The sequence below is a fragment of the Salvelinus alpinus genome, chromosome 3 (genome assembly GCF_045679555.1).
Source record: "Salvelinus alpinus chromosome 3, SLU_Salpinus.1, whole genome shotgun sequence".
NCBI lineage: Eukaryota > Metazoa > Chordata > Actinopteri > Salmoniformes > Salmonidae > Salvelinus > Salvelinus alpinus.
Genome location: NC_092088.1, coordinates 92500020 through 92522791, shown reverse-complemented (window position 1 = coordinate 92522791; position 22772 = coordinate 92500020). Strand labels below are relative to the sequence as shown.

General features: G+C 44.1%; 1 protein-coding gene across 3 annotated transcripts in view; it reads right to left on the bottom strand.

Moving 5' to 3' along the window:
* The window catches only part of LOC139571529 (ABC transporter G family member 20-like), a 57232-nt gene that overhangs the window by 6817 nt on the left and 27643 nt on the right, over positions 1-22772 (bottom strand). For all 3 annotated transcript variants that reach the window (XM_071394500.1, XM_071394502.1, XM_071394501.1), the window contains exons 8-19: positions 18828-19008; positions 15644-15740; positions 15155-15323; positions 13799-13899; positions 9836-9906; positions 9437-9486; positions 7551-7607; positions 7100-7170; positions 6575-6663; positions 4783-4886; positions 1583-1742; positions 732-836 (exon numbers count right to left, since the gene is read on the bottom strand). In XM_071394500.1, the coding sequence (XP_071250601.1) occupies positions 732-836; positions 1583-1742; positions 4783-4886; positions 6575-6663; positions 7100-7170; positions 7551-7607; positions 9437-9486; positions 9836-9906; positions 13799-13899; positions 15155-15323; positions 15644-15740; positions 18828-19008 (1255 nt within the window). The remainder of the gene's footprint in view (positions 1-731; positions 837-1582; positions 1743-4782; positions 4887-6574; positions 6664-7099; positions 7171-7550; positions 7608-9436; positions 9487-9835; positions 9907-13798; positions 13900-15154; positions 15324-15643; positions 15741-18827; positions 19009-22772) is intronic.

Below are 22772 nucleotides of genomic sequence, written 5' to 3'. Positions count from 1 at the left end.
CACTGTGTGACTACTGGCATTGTGAATCATTTAGAACACCATGTGACTACTGGCATTGTGATTCATTTAGAACACTGTGTGACTACTGGCATTGTGAATCATTTAGAACACTGTGTGACTACTGGCATTGTGAATCATTTAGAACACTTTGCGACTACTGGCATTGTGAATCATTTAGAACACCGTCTGACTACTGGCATTGTGAATCATTTAGAACACTGTGTGACTACTGGCATTGTGAATCATTTAGAACACTGTGTGACTACTGGCATTGTGAATCATTTAGAACACTGTGTGACTACTGGCATTGTGAATCATTTAGAACACCATGTGACTACTGGCATTGTGATTCATTTAGAACACTGTGTGACTACTGGCATTGTGAATCATTTAGAACACTGTGTGACTACTGGCATTGTGAATCATTTAGAACACTTTGCGACTACTGGCATTGTGAATCATTTAGAACACCGTCTGACTACTGGCATTGTGAATCATTTAGAACACTGTGTGACTACTGGCATTGTGAATCATTTAGAACACTTCCCTGCTGATTCTGGACGAATCAGGTGTCTAAAGTCTCAGGTAACATGTGTGTGTGTGTGTGTGTGTGTGTGTGTGTGTGTTTAGGGCTGATGACACAACTCGGTGCAGACTGGATATAAGCTTCAATGTACTGTGTTGTGTAGCTAATTGCTATTGGATAACGTGTGTGTGTGTGCGCCTGTTACCTCTGTACATGATGCATCGTAGGGCTTCAGAAGCGTAGGTCTGGGGCAGGGCCAGACTGATGTAACGTAGTGGATAGGGGATGCACTCCACAGGCCAGATTATACCTGTAGAGAGAGGAGGAAAGAGAGAGACTTTGAGAAACAGAGAGAGACTTAGAGAAAGAGAGAGTCTGTCAGAGAAAGAGAGAGACTTAGAGAAAGAGAGAGTCTGTCAGAGAAAGAGAGAGACTTAGAGAAAGAGAGAATCTGTCAGAGAAAGAGAGAGACTGTCAGAGAAAGAGTTGTAAGAACTGAACTGGAAATTAACTGAATAATATTTTATTAAACTTCATTGTGAGAACATGTAAGAGCTAATATTGTAGATTTACAAAGTGACCCCCCCATAAAATACTACTGAGGTTTGTGTGTGTGTGTGTGTGTGTGTGCTAGCGTGCGTCCTTGTGTGTGTGTAAGACCTGGGTTCAAATACTATTTAGGGTATGTGAATTACTTTCAAAGACATTTAAAATAATTTAGATATTTTCTATTTGATAAGACAATTAGCTGAAAATATTCAAACACTCCCATGCATTTAACCGAGGCATTTGAAAATAGTTTTTGAAAAAATTTGCAAATAGTAGGCTATTTATAGGAAATCATTTGAAAATACTTTCAAATACTTTCAACAGAAATTGATTCAGGCAAAATTATTAAATACACAGAAAATACGTATTTAAATAACAAATACACATGTATTTGAACCCAGGGTTGGTGTGTGTGCGTGCTAGCGTGTGTGTGTGTGTGCTAGCGTGTGTGACGTACCACTGACGATGAGGTTGGGGTAGAAGACAGTGTGTGTGTATGTGACGTACCACTGACGATGAGGTTGGGGTAGAAGATACCCAGGGCAGCCTGGTTGGCGTTCTGTTCATCATCGATGGCAGATGAGATGACCAGACCAAAGGAGATGCCAGTCACACCCTGCAGCCCGATCAGAGCTATAACCAACACCAGGCTCCCCTCATTAGGGATCTGGAGGGAGGGAGGGAGGGAGAGAGATATGATATGATGGACTCAGGTACTGGTAAGAATAGAAATATATTCTCCAGACACCTCTTTGGACTAAGTGACAGCAGGGTAGCCTAGTGGTTAGAGCGTTGGACTAGTAACTGAAAGGTTGCAAGTTCAAATCCCCCGAGCTGACAAGGTACAAATCTGTCATTCTGAACAGGCAGTTAACCCACTGTTCCTAGGCTGTTATTGAAAATAAGAATTTGTTCTTAACTGACTTGCCTAGTTAAAAAAAGGTTAATAAAAAATAAAGTGTCTCACACCAAACAATTAATGCTAAAGGTGACCCAACAACAGTTCCATCCACGTGCCTATTGACAATCAATGGAGTCGAAAGTTTCTATTCTGCTGTTGACCGATCCAGACCTGGGGTCAAATTTTTCTAACACACTGTTGAAGAAAAGTTTTTAAATGTAATTACGCTGCCAGATTATATTGAGGTTTATGGTAAAAAAATATAAACAATTCCAGGATAGAGGAGAAAAGAATGTGCCTATTTAAAAGCTATAAATGATTGCAACGTTATATTAAATAAATAAATTATAATGCTATAAAGGAGAAGCGTGACATTGATCCTTAAGAGGGTTTATATTCTTCAAAAAGACATGGGTGTTTATCATTCATTTATAAATAAAACACATGTGGAAAACGCAGAACGCCCCTTTAACATTTTACTCATTAAACTTGACCTGCTTCCCCTTTTTCTGAATTATTTCTCAATTTACAGTATCAGTACAGTAATAGCACCAAGTGACCACTAGATGGAGGTGTGGCACCACTACATAATGTAGTGCAGTGTACCGTACTGTGTAGTATTGTAGTAGTCAAGCCAGAACTCAGCTTCTGCAGCCACAGAGGAGCTTTTGATGTCAACTCTGCATTACAAGTCAACATCTCTGCCTGACTATCACCCATATTCCCTAACACTCCACTATATATACATCTCCACAGTCACACCGTGCTGCTCAGTGTGTGTACAACACAATATATACATCTCCACAGTCACACCGTGCTGCTCAGTGTGTGTACAACACCATATATACATCTCCACAGTCACACCGTGCTGCTCAGTGTGTGTACAACACCATATATACATCTCCACAGTCACACTGTGCTGCTCAGTGTGTGTACAACACCATATATACATCTCCACAGTCACACCGTGCTGCTCAGTGTGTGTACAACACCATATATACATCTCCACAGTCACACCGTGCTGCTCAGTGTGTGTACAACACCATATATACATCTCCACAGTCACACCGTGCTGCTCAGTGTGTGTACAACACCATATATACATCTCCACAGTCACACCGTGCTGCTCAGTGTGTGTACAACACCATATATACATCTCCACAGTCACACCGTGCTGCTCAGTGTGTGTACAACACCATATATACATCTCCACAGTCACACCGTGCTGCTCAGTGTGTGTACAACACTATATATACATCTCCACAGTCACACCGTGCTGCTCAGTGTGTGTACAACACCATATATACATCTCCACAGTCACACCGTGCTGCTCAGTGTGTGTACAACACCATATATACATCTCCACAGTCACACCGTGCTGCTCAGTGTGTGTACAACACTATATATACATCTCCACAGTCACACTGTGCTGCTCAGTGTGTGTACAACACCATATATACATCTCCACAGTCACACTGTGCTGCTCAGTGTGTGTACAACACTATATATACATCTCCACAGTCACACCGTGCTGCTCAGTGTGTGTACAACACTATATATACATCTCCACAGTCACACCGTGCTGCTCAGTGTGTGTACAACACTATATATACATCTCCACAGTCACACCGTGCTGCTCAGTGTGTGTACAACACTATATATACATCTCCACAGTCACACCGTGCTGCTCAGTGTGTGTACAACACTATATATACATCTCCACAGTCACACCCAGCTGCTCAGTGTGTGTACAACACTATATATACATCTCCACAGTCACACCGTGCTGCTCAGTGTGTGTACAACACTATATATACATCTCCACAGTCACACCGTGCTGCTCAGTGTGTGTACAACACTATATATACATCTCCACAGTCACACCGTGCTGCTCAGTGTGTGTACAACACCATATATACATCTCCACAGTCACACCGTGGTGCTCAGTGTGAGTACAACACTATATATACATCTCCACAGTCACACCGTGCTGCTCAGTGTGTGTACAACACAATATATACATCTCCACAGTCACACCCAGCTGCTCAGTGTGTGTACAACACTATATATACATCTCCACAGTCACACCGTGCTGCTCAGTGTGTGTACAACACCATATATACATCTCCACAGTCACACCGTGCTGCTCAGTGTGTGTACAACACCATATATACATCTCCACAGTCACACCGTGCTGCTCAGTGTGTGTACAACACAATATATACATCTCCACAGTCACACCCAGCTGCTCAGTGTGTGTACAACACTATATATACATCTCCACAGTCACACCGTGCTGCTCAGTGTGTGTACAACACCATATATACATCTCCACAGTCACACCGTGCTGCTCAGTGTGTGTACAACACCATATATACATCTCCACAGTCACACCGTGCTGCTCAGTGTGTGTACAACACCATATATACATCTCCACAGTCACACTGTGCTGCTCAGTGTGTGTACAACACCATATATACATCTCCACAGTCACACTGTGCTGCTCAGTGTGTGTACAACACTATATATACATCTCCACAGTCACACCGTGCTGCTCAGTGTGTGTACAACACTATATATACATCTCCACAGTCACACCGTGCTGCTCAGTGTGTGTACAACACCAGTGGAACAGGGATGTGAACATGAGACAGGGATGTTCAATCATTCAGGAGTCATGATAAGCCTTGCTGATGAAGACGGATGGAGGCTGCTGTGTATGTGTGTGTGTGTGTGTGTGTGTGTCTGTGTGCTTGTGTGTGTGTGTGTGTATGGGTGTGTGTCTACGTGTGTGTGTGTGTGTTACCTTGAAGACGAGCAGCATTAAGAGCAGTAGTAGAATGACCTGGATGCTGATGACAAACAGCTGGGAGATGAGATGGGCCAGCACGGTCTCCAACGAACTAACACCTGGAGAGAGAGAGAGAGAGAACGAAGGAGAGAGTGAAATAGAGGAGAGGAGAAAGGGAGGGAGAGAGAGGAGACAGGGAGAGAGAGAGAACGAAGGAGAGAGTGAAATAGAGGAGAGAGGAGAAAGGGAGAGAGAGAGAGAGGAGAAAGGGAGAGAGAAAGAGGGAGAGAGAGTGAAATAGAGGAGAGGAGAAAGGGAGGGAGAGAGAGAGGGAGAGTGAAATAGAGAGAGGAGAAAGGGAGAGAGAGAGAGAGGGAGGGAGAGTGAAATAGAGGAGAGGAGAAAGGGAGGGAGAGAGAGAGGAGACAGAGAGAGAGAACGAAGGAGAGAGTGAAATAGAGGAGAGGAGAAAGGGAGGGAGAGAGAGGAGACAGGGAGAGAGAGAGAACGAAGGAGAGAGTGAAATAGAGGAGAGAGGAGAAAGGGAGAGAGAGAGAGAGGAGAAAGGGAGAGAGAAAGAGGGAGAGAGAGTGAAATAGAGGAGAGGAGAAAGGGAGGGAGGGAGAGAGAGAGGGAGAGAGAGAGGGAGAGTGAAATAGAGAGAGGAGAAAGGGAGAGAGAGAGAGAGGGAGGGAGGGAGAGTGAAATAGAGGAGAGGAGAAAGGGAGGGAGAGAGAGAGGAGACAGAGAGAGAGAACGAAGGAGAGTGAAATAGAGGAGAGAGGAGAAAGGAGGGAGAGAGAGGAGACAGCGAGAGAGAGAGAACGAAGGAGAGTGAAATAGAGGAGAGAGGAGAAAGGGAGGGAGAGAGAGAGAGGGAGAGAATAGTGGGACAGGAGAAAAGGAAGAGTAAGGTGGGGAGAAGATAATTTAATGTTCTGACAAACTGGCCCATGGTGATTTAACCAGATCTTCTGATTATTGGTCAGGATAATCCACCTACCCCTAGTGGTCTGTACTGGTCACTACATAGATAATGACCCCAAACAATGCATCACAAATGGAACCATATTCCCTATATCCAAGCCAGTTCCACTGTGTTTTGTCATTGTTCCCCTCTAATGAGGGACTGGTTTAGACCTGGGACACCAGGTGGGTGATTCCCCTCTAATCAGGGACTGATTTAGACCTGGGACACCAGGTGGGTGATTCCCCTCTAATCAGGGACTGGTTTAGACCTGGGACACCAGGTGGGTGATTCCCCTCTAATCAGGGACTGATTTAGACCTGGGACACCAGGTGGGTGATTCCCCTCTAATCAGGGACAGGTTCAGACCTGGGACACCAGGTGGGTGATTCCCCTCTAATGAGGGACTGGTTTAGACCTGGGACACCAGGTGGGTGATTCCCCTCTAATCAGGGACAGGTTCAGACCTGGGACACCAGGTGGGTGATTCCCCTCGGATCAGGGACTGGTTTAGACCTGGGACACCAGGTGGGTGATTCCCCTCTAATCAGGGACTGATTTAGACCTGGGACACCAGGTGGGTGATTCCCCTCTAATGAGGGACTGGTTTAGACCTGGGACACCAGGTGGGTGATATTAATGATCAGGTAGAACAGAAAACCAGCGTAAGAGTTGAATATCCCTGGGTTATATAGTGCACTACTTTTGACCGGTGCGCTATATAGAGAACAGGGTGGCATTGGGGACACTTGGGCCCTCGTCAACAGTAGTGCACTAAATAGGATATAGGGTGCCATTTGGAACAGATCGTTATCCACTTAATGAACTTTGACCTCTTACCTGCAACCCAGCACCTGTCCATTAGTCCCTCCTTCCTCTCTATCACGAAGGACAGAGCCGTCAAGCCCACTGCCAGGTAGAAAGTGATGCTGTGTAGAGAGAGGGGAGAATGAGGGAGAAGGGAGGGTGAGAGAGAGAAGGGAGGGTGAGAGAGAGAAGGGAGGGTGAGAGAGAGAAGGGAGGGGGGAGAGAGAGAAGGGAGGGGGGAGAGAGAGAAGGGAGAGGGGAGAGAGAGAAGGGAGGGGGGAGAGAGAGAAGGGAGGGGGGAGAGAGAGAAAAGAGGGTGATAAAGAGAAAGGAGGATGAGAGGGAGGAGGGGGAGAGACAGAAGGGAGGGGGGAGAGAGAAGGGAGGGGAGAGAGAGAGAAAGGAGGGTGAGAAAGAGAAAGGAGGATGAGAAGGGAGGGGGGAGAGAGAGAAGGGAGGGGGAAATAGGAGAGACAAGGAAAGGAGGAAAAGAGAGGATAAAGAGAGAACTACATCTCCGTCTCAGTAAAGCTGACTAGGTTCAGACTGAATCTCTACCTCAGAACGGCTCCTGGTGTCACAAACGTGGTGAAGTCTGAGTTCATGCTGCCATAGATGGGCTCCTCAAACTGGAAAGAGAAACGGGACAAAGAGAAATAGTCAGTTGAATATTTTCCTCCCAGTACACCGTGTATACACGGTTATACATTCAATAATGCAGGCTACATCACAGTCCTTCAGAAGGAATAGGTGCGACTCTCGCTCACAATAAAACACTTCATACTTAATCTAATTTGAGTTAAAATCATGACGTTTCGGCCGTCAATGGCCCTCGTCAGAATCAATGGTCTTGGCAAGACAACAACATGTTGCTATAGCATAAGGAAGCCAGGTTAGCATCAAGGCTAGTGGATGTGGATGGCAAAATACTATCAACAGAGTGTGATACCCAAATAGAGTGTGCCTTTAAGGGTGCAGTCAGGGTTTTAAGGGGTTATTGTTATCCTACCTTGACAGGAAGAGAGACCAGGTAAGACATGCTCCCCATCTTCTCCTGGACGAAGTCCTGAGGAGGGAACAGACTGTTTCACTTCACTACTGGATGTATCTTTATCAACAGCTGGGCTGCATCTCAACAGTCTGAACAAGCTACTTCAACAGCTGGGCTGCATCTCAACAGTCTGAACAAGGTACTTCAACAGCTGGGCTGCATCTCAACAGTCTGAACAAGCTACTTCAACAGCTGGGCTGCACCTCAACAGTCTGAACAAGCTACTTCAACAGCTGGGCTGCATCTCAACAGTCTGAACAAGCTACTTCAACAGCTGGGCTGCACCTCAACAGTCTGAACAAGCTACTTCAACAGCTGGGCTGCATCTCAACAGTCTGAACAAGCTACTTCAACAGCTGGGCTGCATCTCAACAGTCTGAACAAGCTACTTCAACAGCTGGGCTGCATCTCAACAGTCTGAACAAGCTACTTCAACAGCTGGGCTGCATCTCAACAGTCTGAACAAGCTACTTCAACAGCTGGGCTGCATCTCAACAGTCTGAACAAGCTACTTCAACAGCTGGGCTGCATCTCAACAGTCTGAACAAGCTACTTCAACAGCTGGGCTGCATCTCAACAGTCTGAACAAGCTACTTCAACAGCTGGGCTGCATCTCAACAGTCTGAACAAGCTACTTCAACAGCTGGGCTGCATCTCAACAGTCTGAACAAGCTACTTCAACAGCTGGGCTGCATCTCAATAGTCTGAACAAGCTACTTCAACAGCTGGGCTGCATCTCAACAGTCTGAACAAGCTACTTCAACAGCTGGGCTGCATCTCAACAGTCTGAACAAGCTACTTCAACAGCTGGGCTGCATCTCAACAGTCTGAACAAGCTACTTCAACAGCTGGGCTGCATCTCAACAGTCTGAACAAGCTACTTCAACAGCTGGGCTGCATCTCAACAGTCTGAACAAGCTACTTCAACAGCTGGGCTGCATCTCAATAGTCTGAACAAGCTACTTCAACAGCTGGGCTGCATCTCAACAGTCTGAACAAGCTACTTCAACAGCTGGGCTGCACCTCAACAGTCTGAACAAGCTACTTCAACAGCTGGGCTGCATCTCAACAGTCTGAACAAGCTACTTCAACAGCTGGGCTGCATCTCAACAGTCTGAACAAGCTACTTCAACAGCTGGGCTGCATGTCAACAGTCTGAACAAGCTACTTCAACAGCTGGGCTGCATCTCAACAGTCTGAACAAGCTACTTCAACAGCTGGGCTGCACCTCAACAGTCTGAACAAGCTACTTCAACAGCTGGGCTGCATCTCAACAGTCTGAACAAGCTACTTCAACAGCTGGGCTGCACCTCAACAGTCTGAACAAGCTACTTCAACAGCTGGGCTGCACCTCAACAGTCTGAACAAGCTACCTCAACAGCTGGGCTGCATCTCAACAGTCTGAACAAGCTACTTCAACAGCTGGGCTGCATCTCAACAGTCTGAACAAGCTACTTCAACAGCTGGGCTGCACCTAAACAGTCTGAACAAGCTACTTCAACAGCTGGGCTGCACCTCAACAGTCTGAACAAGTGACTTCCTCACCTCGTCACGTTTCATTAATCTGCACTGATGTAAAAAAGACCTGGACAGGTTGAAAGAGTTTCCAGTAGATTTGATTTGCCATGTTACTTTCATCATGGTGTTTTTAGATCAGTCCAGATGAGGAGAAGAGACGCGGAGAGAAAGACCCTGCTGCCATGCAGTCAGTGTGTATTACACTAGATAAAGATATCATCTGTATAAGGTTTTGAAAGCCAGACGGCGCCAATAAGTCTACGTTCACATTGAAGAAAGAGCAGGTAGATCTGCAGGGAGGAAACCACAGGGAACTCTGGTTGTACCTCAAAGGCATCTGCTAGTTTCTTCTGAAGCATCATGGCGATCTGTTGATCTGGTGACAAAAACACACTACGAGGTGAAAACAATGGCATCGTTATCAAGTCTATTATCGCTTGAAAAAACACTTTTGATTGATCAATTTAATAAACATTAAAAAAACATCTCAAGATTAATCATCATTAAAATGTCTTTTCCAATCTCCATCATTTGGGAGATAAACCATCATTCAGAAGACCCACAGTTACACTACCACCTAGTGGCCATTTTCACAGACAACGTATCTATTCTATTCCATTGTATTGTATTGTATTGTATTGTATTCTAATTCTACTCTAGTCTCTCTGAGGGTGAATTCTTTCACACACTGTCACATGGCAACAGACTGCGGAGTGAGAGCTTACTGGTCAGGTCCAACCAGACGTGCACCGAACCTCCATCCACTACCTCCTTAGAGACCTGGCGCTGGATCATCCTGTATAACACAACACACACCACAGAGACATGATACAGTAAGGATCCTGTATAATACAACACACACCACAGAGACATGATACAGTAAGGATCCTGTATAACACAACACACACCACAGAGACATGATACAGTAAGGATCCTGTATAACACAACACACACCACAGAGACATGATACAGTAAGGATCCTGTATAACACAACACACACCACAGAGACATGATACAGTAAGGATCCTGTATAACACAACACACACCACAGAGACATGATACAGTATGGATCCTGTATAATACAACACACACCACAGAGACATGATACAGTAAGGATCCTGTATAATACAACACACACCACAGAGACATGATACAGTAAGGATCCTGTATAACACAACACACACCACAGAGACATGATACAGTATGGATCCTGTATAATACAACACACACCACAGAGACATGATACAGTAAGGATCCTGTATAACACAACACACACCACAGAGACATGAGACAGTATGGATCCTGTATAATACAACACACACCACAGAGACATGATACAGTAAAGATCCTGTATAATACAACACACACAACAGAGACATGATACAGTAAGGATCCTGTATAATACAACACACACCACAGAGACATGATACCGTAAGGATCCTGTACAATACAACACACACCACAGAGACATGATACAGTAAGGATCCTGTATAATACAACACACACCACAGAGACATGATACAGTAAGGATCCTGTATAATACAACACACACCACAGAGACATGATACAGTAAGGATCCTGTATAACACAACACACACCACAGAGACATGATACAGTAAGGATCCTGTATAATACAACACACACCACAGAGATATGATACAGTAAGGATCCTGTATAATACAACCCACCACAGAACAGACATGAGTACTTTATTGCTTGGCAACATTACATGCCTTCCTGGAATACAGTGCATTGGGAATGTATTCAGACCCCTTCTCTTTTTCCACATTTTGTTACGTTACAGCCTTATCGTAAAATTGATTAAATCTTTTTTCCCCACTTATCAATCTACTCACAATACCCCATAATGACAAAGCAAAAACACAAATTTTTGCAAATGGCTGTGTGCTTCGGGCCGTTGTTCTGTTGGAGGGTGAACCGTCGCCAGTCTGATGTCCTGAGCACTCTGGAGCAGGTTTTCATCAAGGATTTCTCTGTACTTTGCTCCGTTCATCTTTCCCTCAATCCTGACTAGTCTCCCAGTCCCTGCCGCTGAAAGACATCCCCCCCACCCATGGTGCTGCCACCACCGTGCTTCACCGTAGGGATGGTGACAGGTTTCTAACAGATGTGACGCTTGTCATTCAGGCCAAAGAGTTCAATCTTGGTTTCATCAAACCAGAGAATCTTGTTTCTCATGGTCAGAGTCATTTAGGTGTCTTTTGGGAAACTGAAAGCGGGCTGTCATGTGCCTTTTACTGAGGAGTGGCTTCCGTCTGGCCACTCCACCATAAAGGCCTGATTGGGGGAGTGATGCAGAGATGATTGTCCCGGAAAGTTCTCCCATCTCCACAGAGGAACTCTGGAGCTCTGTCAGAGTGACCATCAGGTTCTTGGTCACCTCCCTGACCAAGGCCCTTCTCCCCCGATTGCATAGTTTGGGTGGGCAGCCAGCTCTAGGAAGAGTCTTTGTGGTTCCAAACTTCTTCCATTTAAGAATGATGGAGGCCATTGTGTTCTTGGGGACCTTCAATACTGCAGAAATGTTTTGGTGTCCTTCCCCAGATCTGTGCCTCAACACCATCCTGTGTCATGGCTTGGTTTTTCCTCTGACATGCACTGTCAACTGTGGTACCTCATATAGACAGGTGGGTGCCTTTCCAAATCATGTCCAATCAACTGAATTTACCACAGGTGGACTCCAATCAAGTTGTAGAAGCATCAAGGATGATCAATGGAAACAGAATGCACCTGAGCTCAATTTTGAGTCTCATAGAAAAAAGGGTCTGAATACTTATGTAAATATGGTATCCGTTTTTTAAATGTATAAATTTGCAAACATTTCTAAAAACCTGTTTTTGCTTTGTCATGTTTTGTATCCATGTTATCCAACGGAATGCTTGTTTCCATGTTTCCATTGAGAAGAATCTAGACAATAACCTTGGTTTTATAATGGTGGACTTAACCAACAGCATTTTAAGTCAATAGCTCGGTTTACACCTTGGTTTTATAATGGTGGACTTAACCAACAGCATTACAAGTCAATAGCTCGGTTTACACCTTGGTTTTATAATGGTGGACTTAACCAACAGCATTACAAGTCAATAGCTCGGTTTACACCTTGGTTTTATAATGGTGGACTTAACCAACAGCCTTAAAGGTCAATAGCTCGGTTTACACCTTGGTTTTATAATGGTGGACTTAACCAACAGCATTACAAGTCAATAGCTCGGTTTACACCTTGGTTTTATAATGGTGGACTTAACCAACAGCATTACAAGTCAATAGCTCGGTTTACACCTTGGTTTTATAATGGTGGACTTAACCAACAGCATTACAAGTCAATAGCTCATGTTTCATCTGTAGTCTAATAAACTGTATGGTTTCCTGAGTCGTAGTGGGAGGACCACACAACATGTTTCATCTGTAGTCTAATAAACTGCATGGTTTCCTGAGTCGTAGTGGGAGGACCACACAACATGTTTCATCTGTAGTCTAATAAACTGCATGGTTTCCTGAGTCGTAGTGGGAGGACCACACAACATGTTTCATCTGTAGTCTAATAAACTGTATGGTTTCCTGAGTCGTAGTGGGAGGACCACACAACATGTTTCATCTGTAGTCTAATAAACTGTATGGTTTCCTGAGTCGTAGTGGGAGGACCACACAACATGTTTAATCTGTAGTCTAATAAACTGCATGGTTTCCTGAGTCGTAGTGGGAGGACCACACAACATGTTTCATCTGTAGTCTAATAAACTGCATGGTTTCCTGAGTCGTAGTGGGAGGACCAGACAACATGTTTCATCTGTAGTCTAATAAACTGTATGGTTTCCTGAGTCGTAGTGGGAGGACCACACAACATGTTTCATCTGTAGTCTAATAAACTGTATGGTTTCCTGAGTCGTAGTGGGAGGACCACACAACATGTTTAATCTGTAGTCTAATAAACTGCATGGTTTCCTGAGTCGTAGTGGGAGGACCACACAACATGTTTCATCTGTAGCCTAATAAACTGCATGGTTTCCTGAGTCGTAGTGGGAGGACCACACAACATGTTTCATCTGTAGCCTAATAAACTGCATGGTTTCCTGAGTCGTAGTGGGAGGACCACACAACATGTTTCATATGTAGCCTAATAAACTGCATGGTTTCCTGAGTCGTAGTGGGAGGACCACACAACATGTTTCATCTGTAGTCTAATAAACTGCATGGTTTCCTGAGTCGTAGTGGGAGGACCACACAACATGTTTCATCTGTAGTCTAATAAACTGCATGGTTTCCTGAGTCGTAGTGGGAGGACCACACAACATGTCATCGCGTGACTTCAAGTTGACTTCGATATGATGGTTATTATATCAATATTTGTGCATTTTACAGACACAAAAAGGTCCCACCATGTCGAATGAACAAATGATCTGTCTGCTAACTGTTTATCACAAATGTCATGATAAAAAAATAAATAATAATATGTGTATGACCTGTGGATGGAACCTGGTTATTGACAGTGTTTTAGAGTGAAGGGGAGAAGAGAACAGAAGAGAAGAGAGGAGAAGAGAAGAACAAGGGAAGAAGAGAACAGAAAAACAAGGGGAGAAGAGAACAGAAGAGAAGAGAGGAGAAGAGAATAGAAAAACAAGGTGAGAAGATGAGACTAGACAAGAGACAGGTCCAGAAGTAGGACTCACCTCTTGGTCAGGTAGCTGGTAAAATTCTTTCCAAACCCGATGACGCCCCAGTACTCTCCGTTATAGGCCCCTGCAAAAGCCTCGGCGTGGGACAGGTTCACCTAGGGCAGGGAGGGACAGGGGACACCATCAGTGACTATAGCTAGGTCTTAAATTACACCCTATTCCTCCATCTAGTGGACTACTTCCCAGTGAGCACGGTCCAATGCCTTTGTCCATTGATGTTGAAAAGACGTTGAAATTTGGTCCGTCCGCCCTGGCTTTGATTTCAACGACCACAGACAACGTTTTCTGGTCATCTCTGTACCGGCCTTAATTTCAACGTCCAAAGACATCCGGTCCAGCCTCAATTTGGTCCCAAAAAAGTGTACTGTACAGCACTGCACTGTACTCTACTGTACTGTCCAAACTTGTGAAACAGACATTATGATTGGTTAAGATTTGGTCCGGTTCAGACCAACCAAATGTGGTCTTTATTCGGGGGTGCAGCTCATTAGAGTAATGTTCATTTCCAGATTTACATGTTGGTAATTCAGCAGACGCTCTTATCCAGAGAGACTTTCAGTCAGAGCATTCAACTAATGTAGATAAACAACAACATGTCACTGTCAAAGCAACAACAAAATAAAAAACCAAGACGAATGTATTGATAAAATGCACCTTGTTCAAATAAAGGTTCAAATTTTTAAAAAAGTCCTAAAGAGATTTACACGGTTATCAAAACGTCACGCCAGGGTAAACCTATAAGAAACACAGCCCTTATTTTAAGTGTTTCTAAAATCCCCTATGGTAATAAATGAATGGTGGAAAAATGATTGGAACCAATTCCCTGTTTGACAGCTAGGTTTTATGGGTATTATGACTCATAACGTGGTACTCTATACGTCTTTTAGACATCATTTTGCTCACTGGATTTTGACCAGGAGGACAGTGTGGTAGATACTCAAACTGTTTCACCGTACTGTAATAACAAAACACACCTTTTAAAGGTGAATTATGGAGGTCGCTCTGAAAGTGCTTTAGCTTGGCTTATTTCTGTACAGACACACAGCACATGAACGTGTTCTTGGATAAAGAGCAGTGCAGAAGTGAAACCAGCTTCCTAGAGGTAAACAGGTAGTGAGTGTAGAGTGAAACTCTTGTTACTTCCTCTTTTAGGTCGTGCCCCTCCTCCACAACAAACTCTGTCTGACCCCATAATACCGAACAAACAGACATTTAGTTTGCCTCCAGACTGAAACAGGGAGGGACAACCTGAACTTGTCCAATAAGAAACGCTTGTTTTTCCTTTTCCGTGGCAAAACGCTTTGCTACGGTATGCAATAATGAATGCCACCCAGTTGATTGGTCCAGTACCTGTTGCACGCTGGAGTTGTCCAGGAAGGAGAGCAGGGATTGGCTGAAGGAGCTGGAGGAGGTCTCATTGTTGACCACAGCCACCTGTATTTCTTTGGGATCTCCTCCGATACACAGACACATCAGAGAGATCTGGATGACTGGCAGCAGGAACTGGAAACACAGGGACCTGGACAGATACCAGACACTGGGTCAAATACTATTGGAAATCTTTCATGCTCATTCTACTACTACTCCTCTTCGTCATCATCCTCTGCCTCCTCCTCATCATCCTCATTATCATCCTCAGCATCATTATAATTGTTATCATCCTCATAAACACCATCACCCTTCATCATCATCACCACCACTACCATTAGCACTACCACCCTTCATCACCCCCCCACCACTACCACCATCATAATCCTCACCACCATCACCCCCCTTCATCATCACCACCACCACCAAAATCACTATCACCATCACTACCACCACCATTATCATCCTCACCCTGGCATTCTCTTCATCCGCACCATGGTCTTAATCATCAGAGCTGCGATGTTCCTCCACTTTGGCATCACATGCCTGACTCGTACCTTCCAGTCCGCTACACACACACAACACACACACAAACACACACACACACACACACACACACACACACACACACACACACACACACACACACACACACACACACACACACACACACACACACACACACACACACACACACACACACACACACACACACACACACACACACACACACACAGTTTAAGCAGCAATGTTCAACAATGTTCGTCTACAGTGTAGTGTCCATACAACCCTACATTTACCTGAGTATATACAGTGTAGTGTCTATACAACCCTACATTTACCTGAGTATATACAGTATAGTGTCTATACAACCCTACATTTACCTGAGTATATACAGTGTAGTGTCCATGCAACCCTACATTTACCTGAGTATATACAGTATAGTGTCCATACAACCCTACATTTACCTGAGTATATACAGTGTAGTGTCCATACAACCCTACATTTACCTGAGTATATACAGTGTAGTGTCCATACAACCCTACATTTACCTGAGTATATACAGTGTAGTGTCCACACAGCCCTACATTTACCTGAGTATATACAGTGTAGTGTCCACACAACCCTACATTTACCTGAGTATATCCAGTGTAGTGTCCATACAACCCTACATTTACCTGAGTATATACAGTGTAGTGTCCACACAGCCCTACATTTACCTGAGTATATACAGTGTAGTGTCCACACAACCCTACATTTACCTGAGTATATCCAGTGTAGTGTCCATACAACCCTACATTTACCTGAGTATATACAGTGTAGTGTCCACACAACCCTACATTTACCTGAGTATATACAGTGTAGTGTCCATACAACCCTACATTTACCTGAGTATATACAGTATAGTGTCCACACAACCCTACATTTACCTGAGTATATACAGTGTAGTGTCCATGTAACCCTACATTTACCTGAGTATATACAGTGTAGTGTCTATACAACCCTACATTTACCTGAGTATATACAGTATAGTGTCTATACAACCCTACATTTACCTGAGTATATACAGTGTAGTGTCCATGCAACCCTACATTTACCTGAGTATATACAGTATAGTGTCCATACAACCCTACATTTACCTGAGTATATACAGTGTAGTGTCCATACAACCCTACATTTACCTGAGTATATACAGTGTAGTGTCCATACAACCCTACATTTACCTGATTATATACAGTGTAGTGTCCACACAGCCCTACATTTACCTGAGTATATACAGTGTAGTGTCCACACAACCCTACATTTACCTGAGTATATCCAGTGTAGTGTCCATACAACCCTACATTTACCTGAGTATATACAGTGTAGTGTCCATACAACCCTACATTTACCTGAGTATATACAGTGTAGTGTCCACACAGCCCTACATTTACCTGAGTATATACAGTGTAGTGTCCACACAACCCTACATTTACCTGAGTATATCCAGTGTAGTGTCCATACAACCCTACATTTACCTGAGTATATACAGTGTAGTGTCCATACAACCCTACATTTACCTGAGTATATACAGTATAGTGTCCACACAACCCTACATTTACCTGAGTATATACAGTGTAGTGTCCATACAACCCTACATTTACCTGAGTATATACAGTGTAGTGTCCACACAGCCCTACATTTACCTGAGTATATACAGTGTAGTGTCCACACAACCCTACATTTACCTGAGTATATCCAGTGTAGTGTTCATACAACCCTACATTTACCTGAGTATATACAGTGTAGTGTCCACACAACCCTACATTTACCTGAGTATATACAGTGTAGTGTCCATACAACCCTACATTTACCTGAGTATATACAGTGTAGTGTCCACACAACCCTACATTTACCTGAGTATATACAGTGTAGTGTCCATACAACCCTACATTTACCTGAGTATATACAGTGTAGTGTCCATACAACCCTCCGTTTACCTGAGTATATACAGTGTAGTGTCCATACAGCCCTACATTTACCTGAGTATATACAGTATAGTGTCCACACAACCCTACATTTACCTGAGTATATACAGTATAGTGTCCACACAACCCTACATTTACCTGAGTATATACAGTGTAGTGTCCATACAACCCTACATTTACCTGAGTATATACAGTGTAGTGTCCACACAGCCCTACATTTACCTGAGTATATACAGTGTAGTGTCCATACAGCCCTACATTTACCTGAGTATATCCAGTGTAGTGTCCATACAACCCTACATTTACCTGAGTATATACAGTATAGTGTCCATACAACCCTACATTTACCTGAGTATATACAGTGTAGTGTCCACACAACCCTACATTTACCTGAGTATATATAGTGTAGTGTCCATACAACCCTACATTTACCTGAGTATATACAGTGTAGTGTCCACACAACCCTACATTTACCTGAGTATATACAGTATAGTGTCCATACAACCCTACATTTACCTGAGTATATACAGTATAGTGTCCACACAACCCTACATTTACCTGAGTATATACAGTGTAGTGTCCATACAACCCTACATTTACCTGAGTATATACAGTGTAGTGTCCACACAACCCTACATTTACCTGAGTATATACAGTGTAGTGTCCATACAACCCTACATTTACCTGAGTATATACAGTGTAGTGTCCATACAACCCTATATTTACCTGAGTATATACAGTGTAGTGTCCATACAACCCTACATTTACCTGAGTATATACAGTGTAGTTCCATACAACCCTACATTTACCTGAGTATATACAGTGTAGTGTCCATACAACCCTACATTTACCTGAGTATATACAGTATAGTGTCCATACAGCCCTACATTTACCTGAGTATATCCAGTGTAGTGTCCATACAACCCTACATTTACCTGAGTATATACAGTGTAGTGTCCATACAGCCCTACATTTACCTGAGTATATACAGTATAGTGTCCATACAACCCTACATTTACCTGAGTATATACAGTGTAGTGTCCACACAACCCTACATTTACCTGAGTATATACAGTGTAGTGTCCATACAACCCTACATTTACCTGAGTATATACAGTGTAGTGTCCATACAACCCTACATTTACCTGAGTATATACAGTGTAGTGTCCATACAACCCTACATTTACCTGAGTATTTGGGAAGCTCTTCTACTGGTTCCGGTCCGACTCCCAGGATTGGTTGACTCTCTTCCCGGCCACTCTCGAATGATTGGCTGCTCTCTAGTACCCCGCCCAGAGGGGAGGTGCTGTGTTTGGAGCCCACCTGGTCTGAGGTCTCACACAGCTGCAGGAAGGCTTTCTCCAGGGTCTGCAGTGGGTGGATGGGGCAGCAGAGGAGATAGACAACACAGTCAATTGAACACACATACAACACAGTCAAGTGTTTATATGATCAGTGGTCAACACAGAAAGCGGTCAACACAGTCAGACGTCTCACACAGCTGTAGGAAAGCTTTCTCCAAAGTCTGCAGTGATTGGATGGTAGGAGGCAATAGGTTCAATGTAGGGCTACTGCCTACAGGACTGTTGTCTAGTGGTGATGAAGGGTTACTGTTGTCTAGTGGTGATGAAGGGTTACTGTTAACAGGACTGTTGTCTAGTGGTGATGAAGGGTTACTGTTAACAGGACTGTTGTCTAGTGGTGATGAAGGGTTACTGTTAACAGGACTGTTGTCTAGTGGTGATAAAGGGTTACTGTTAGCAGGACTGTTGTCTAGTGGTGATGAAGGGTTACTGTTAGCAGGACTGTTGTCTAGTGGTGATGAAGGGTTACTGTTAGCAGGACTGTTGTCTAGTGGTGATGAAGGGTTACTGTTAGCAGGACTGTTGTCTAGTGGTGATGAAGGGTTACTGTAAGCAGGACTGTTGTCTAGTGGTGATGAAGGGTTACTGTTAGCAGGACTGTTGTCTAGCGGTGATAAAGGGTTACTGTTAGCAGGACTGTTGTCTCGTGGTGATGAAGGGTTACTGTTGTCTAGTGGTGATGAAGGGTTACTGTTAGCAGGACTGTTGTCTAGTGGTGATGAAGGGTTACTGTAAGCAGGACTGTTGTCTAGTGGTGATGAAGGGTTACTGTTAGCAGGACTGTTGTCTAGCGGTGATAAAGGGTTACTGTAAGCAGGACTGTTGTCTAGTGGTGATGAAGGGTTACTGTTAGCAGGACTGTTGTCTCGTGGTGATGAAGGGTTACTGTTGTCTAGTGGTGATGAAGGGTTACTGTTAGCAGGACTGTTGTCTAGTGGTGATGAAGGGTTACTGTTAGCAGGACTGTTGTCTAGTGGTGATGAAGGGTTACTGTTAGCAGGACTGTTGTCTAGTGGTGATGAAGGGTTACTGTTAGCAGGACTGTTGTCTCGTGGTGATGAAGGGTTACTGTTGTCTAGTGGTGATGAAGGGTTACTGTTAGCAGGACTGTTGTCTCGTGGTGATGAAGGGTTACTGTTGTCTAGTGGTGATGAAGGGTTACTGTTAGCAGGACTGTTGTCTAGTGGTGATGAAGGGTTACTGTTAGCAGGACTGTTGTCTAGTGGTGATAAAGGGTTACTGTTAGCAGGACTGTTGTCTAGTGGTGATGAAGGGTTACTGTTAGCAGGACTGTTGTCTAGTGGTGATGAAGGGTTACTGTTAGCAGGACTGATGTCTAGTGGTGATGAAGGGCTACTGTTAGCAGGACTGTTGTCTAGTGGTGATGAAGGGTTACTGTTAACAGGACTGTTGTCTAGTGGTGATGAAGGGTTACTGTTGTCTAGTGGTGATGAAGGGTTACTGTTAGCAGGACTGTTGTCTCGTGGTGATGAAGGGTTACTGTTGTCTAGTGGTGATGAAGGGTTACTGTTAGCAGGACTGTTGTCTCGTGGTGATGAAGGGTTACTGTTAGCAGGACTGTTGTCTCGTGGTGATGAAGGGTTACTGTTGTCTAGTGGTGATGAAGGGTTACTGTTAGCAGGACTGTTGTCTCGTGGTGATGAAGGGTTACTGTTGTCTAGTGGTGATGAAGGGTTACTGTTAGCAGGACTGTTGTCTAGTGGTGATGAAGGGTTACTGTTAGCAGGACTGTTGTCTAGTGGTGATAAAGGGTTACTGTTAGCAGGACTGTTGTCTAGTGGTGATGAAGGGTTACTGTTAGCAGGACTGTTGTCTAGTGGTGATGAAGGGTTACTGTTAGCAGGACTGTTGTCTAGTGGTGATGAAGGGTTACTGTTAGCAGGACTGTTGTCTAGTGGTGATGAAGGGTTACTGTTAGCAGGACTGTTGTCTAGTGGTGATGAAGGGTTACTGTAAGCAGGACTGTTGTCTAGTGGTGATGAAGGGTTACTGTTAGCAGGACTGTTGTCTAGTGGTGATGAAGGGTTACTGTTAGCAGGACTGTTGTCTAGTGGTGATGAAGGGTTACTGTTAGCAGGACTGTTGTCTCGTGGTGATGAAGGGTTACTGTTGTCTAGTGGTGATGAAGGGTTACTGTTAGCAGGACTGTTGTCTCGTGGTGATGAAGGGTTACTGTTGTCTAGTGGTGATGAAGGGTTACTGTTAGCAGGACTGTTGTCTAGTGGTGATGAAGGGTTACTGTTAGCAGGACTGTTGTCTAGCGGTGATAAAGGGTTACTGTTAGCAGGACTGTTGTCTAGTGGTGATAAAGGGTTACTGTTAACAGGACTGTTGTCTAGTGGTGATGAAGGGTTACTGTTAGCAGGACTGTTGTCTAGTGGTGATAAAGGGTTACTGTTAGCAGGACTGTTGTGTAGTGGTGATAAAGGGTTACTGTTAGCAGGACTGTTGTCTAGTGGTGATGAAGGGTTACTGTTAGCAGGACTGTTGTCTAGTGGTGATAAAGGGTTACTGTTAGCAGGACTGTTGTCTAGTGGTGATGAAGGGTTACTGTTAGCAGGACTGTTGTCTAGTGGTGATGAAGGGTTACTGTTAGCAGGACTGTTGTCTAGTGGTGAAAAAGGGTTACTGTTAGCAGGACTGTTGTCTAGTGGTGATGAAGGGTTACTGTTAAAAGGACTGTTGTCTAGCGGTGATGAAGGGTTACTGTTAGCAGGACTGTTGTCTAGCGGTGATGAAGGGTTACTGTTAACAGGACTGTTGTCTAGTGGCGATGAAGGGTTACTGTTAGCAGGACTGTTGTCTAGTGGCGATAAAGGGTTACTGTTAGCAGGACTGTTGTCCAGCGGTGATAAAGGGTTACTGTTAGCAGGACTGTTGTCTAGTGGTGAAAAAGGGTTACTGTTAGCAGGACTGTTGTCTAGTGGTGATGAAGGGTTACTGTTAGCAGGACTGTTGTCTAGCGGTGATAAAGGGTTACTGTTAGCAGGACTGTTGTCTAGTGGTGATAAAGGGTTACTGTTAGCAGGACTGTTGTCTAGTGGTGATGAAGGGTTACTGTTAGCAGGACTGTTGTCTAGTGGTGATAAAGGGTTACTGTTAGCAGGACTGTTGTCTAGTGGTGATGAAGGGTTACTGTTAGCAGGACTGTTGTCTAGTGGTGATAAAGGGTTACTGTTAGCAGGACTGTTGTCTAGTGGTGATGAAGGGTTACTGTTAGCAGGACTGTTGTCTAGTGGTGATAAAGGGTTACTGTTAACAGGACTGTTGTCTAGTGGTGATAAAGGGTTACTGTTAGCAGGACTGTTGTCTAGTGGTGATAAAGGGTTACTGTTAGCAGGACTGTTGTCTAGTGGTGAAAAAGGGTTACTGTTAGCAGGACTGTAGTGGTGATAAAGGGTTACTGTTAACAGGACTGTTGTCTAGTGGTGATGAAGGGTTACTGTTAGCAGGACTGTTGTCTAGTGGTGATAAAGGGTTACTGTTAACAGGACTGTTGTCTAGTGGTGATGAAGGGTTACTGTTAAAAGGACTGTTGTCTAGCGGTGATGAAGGGTTACTGTTAGCAGGACTGTTGTCTAGTGGTGATAAAGGGTTACTGTTAGCAGGACTGTTGTCTAGTGGTGATAAAGGGTTACTGTTAGCAGGACTGTTGTCTAGTGGTGAAAAAGGGTTACTGTTAGCAGGACTGTAGTGGTGATAAAGGGTTACTGTTAACAGGACTGTTGTCTAGTGGTGATGAAGGGT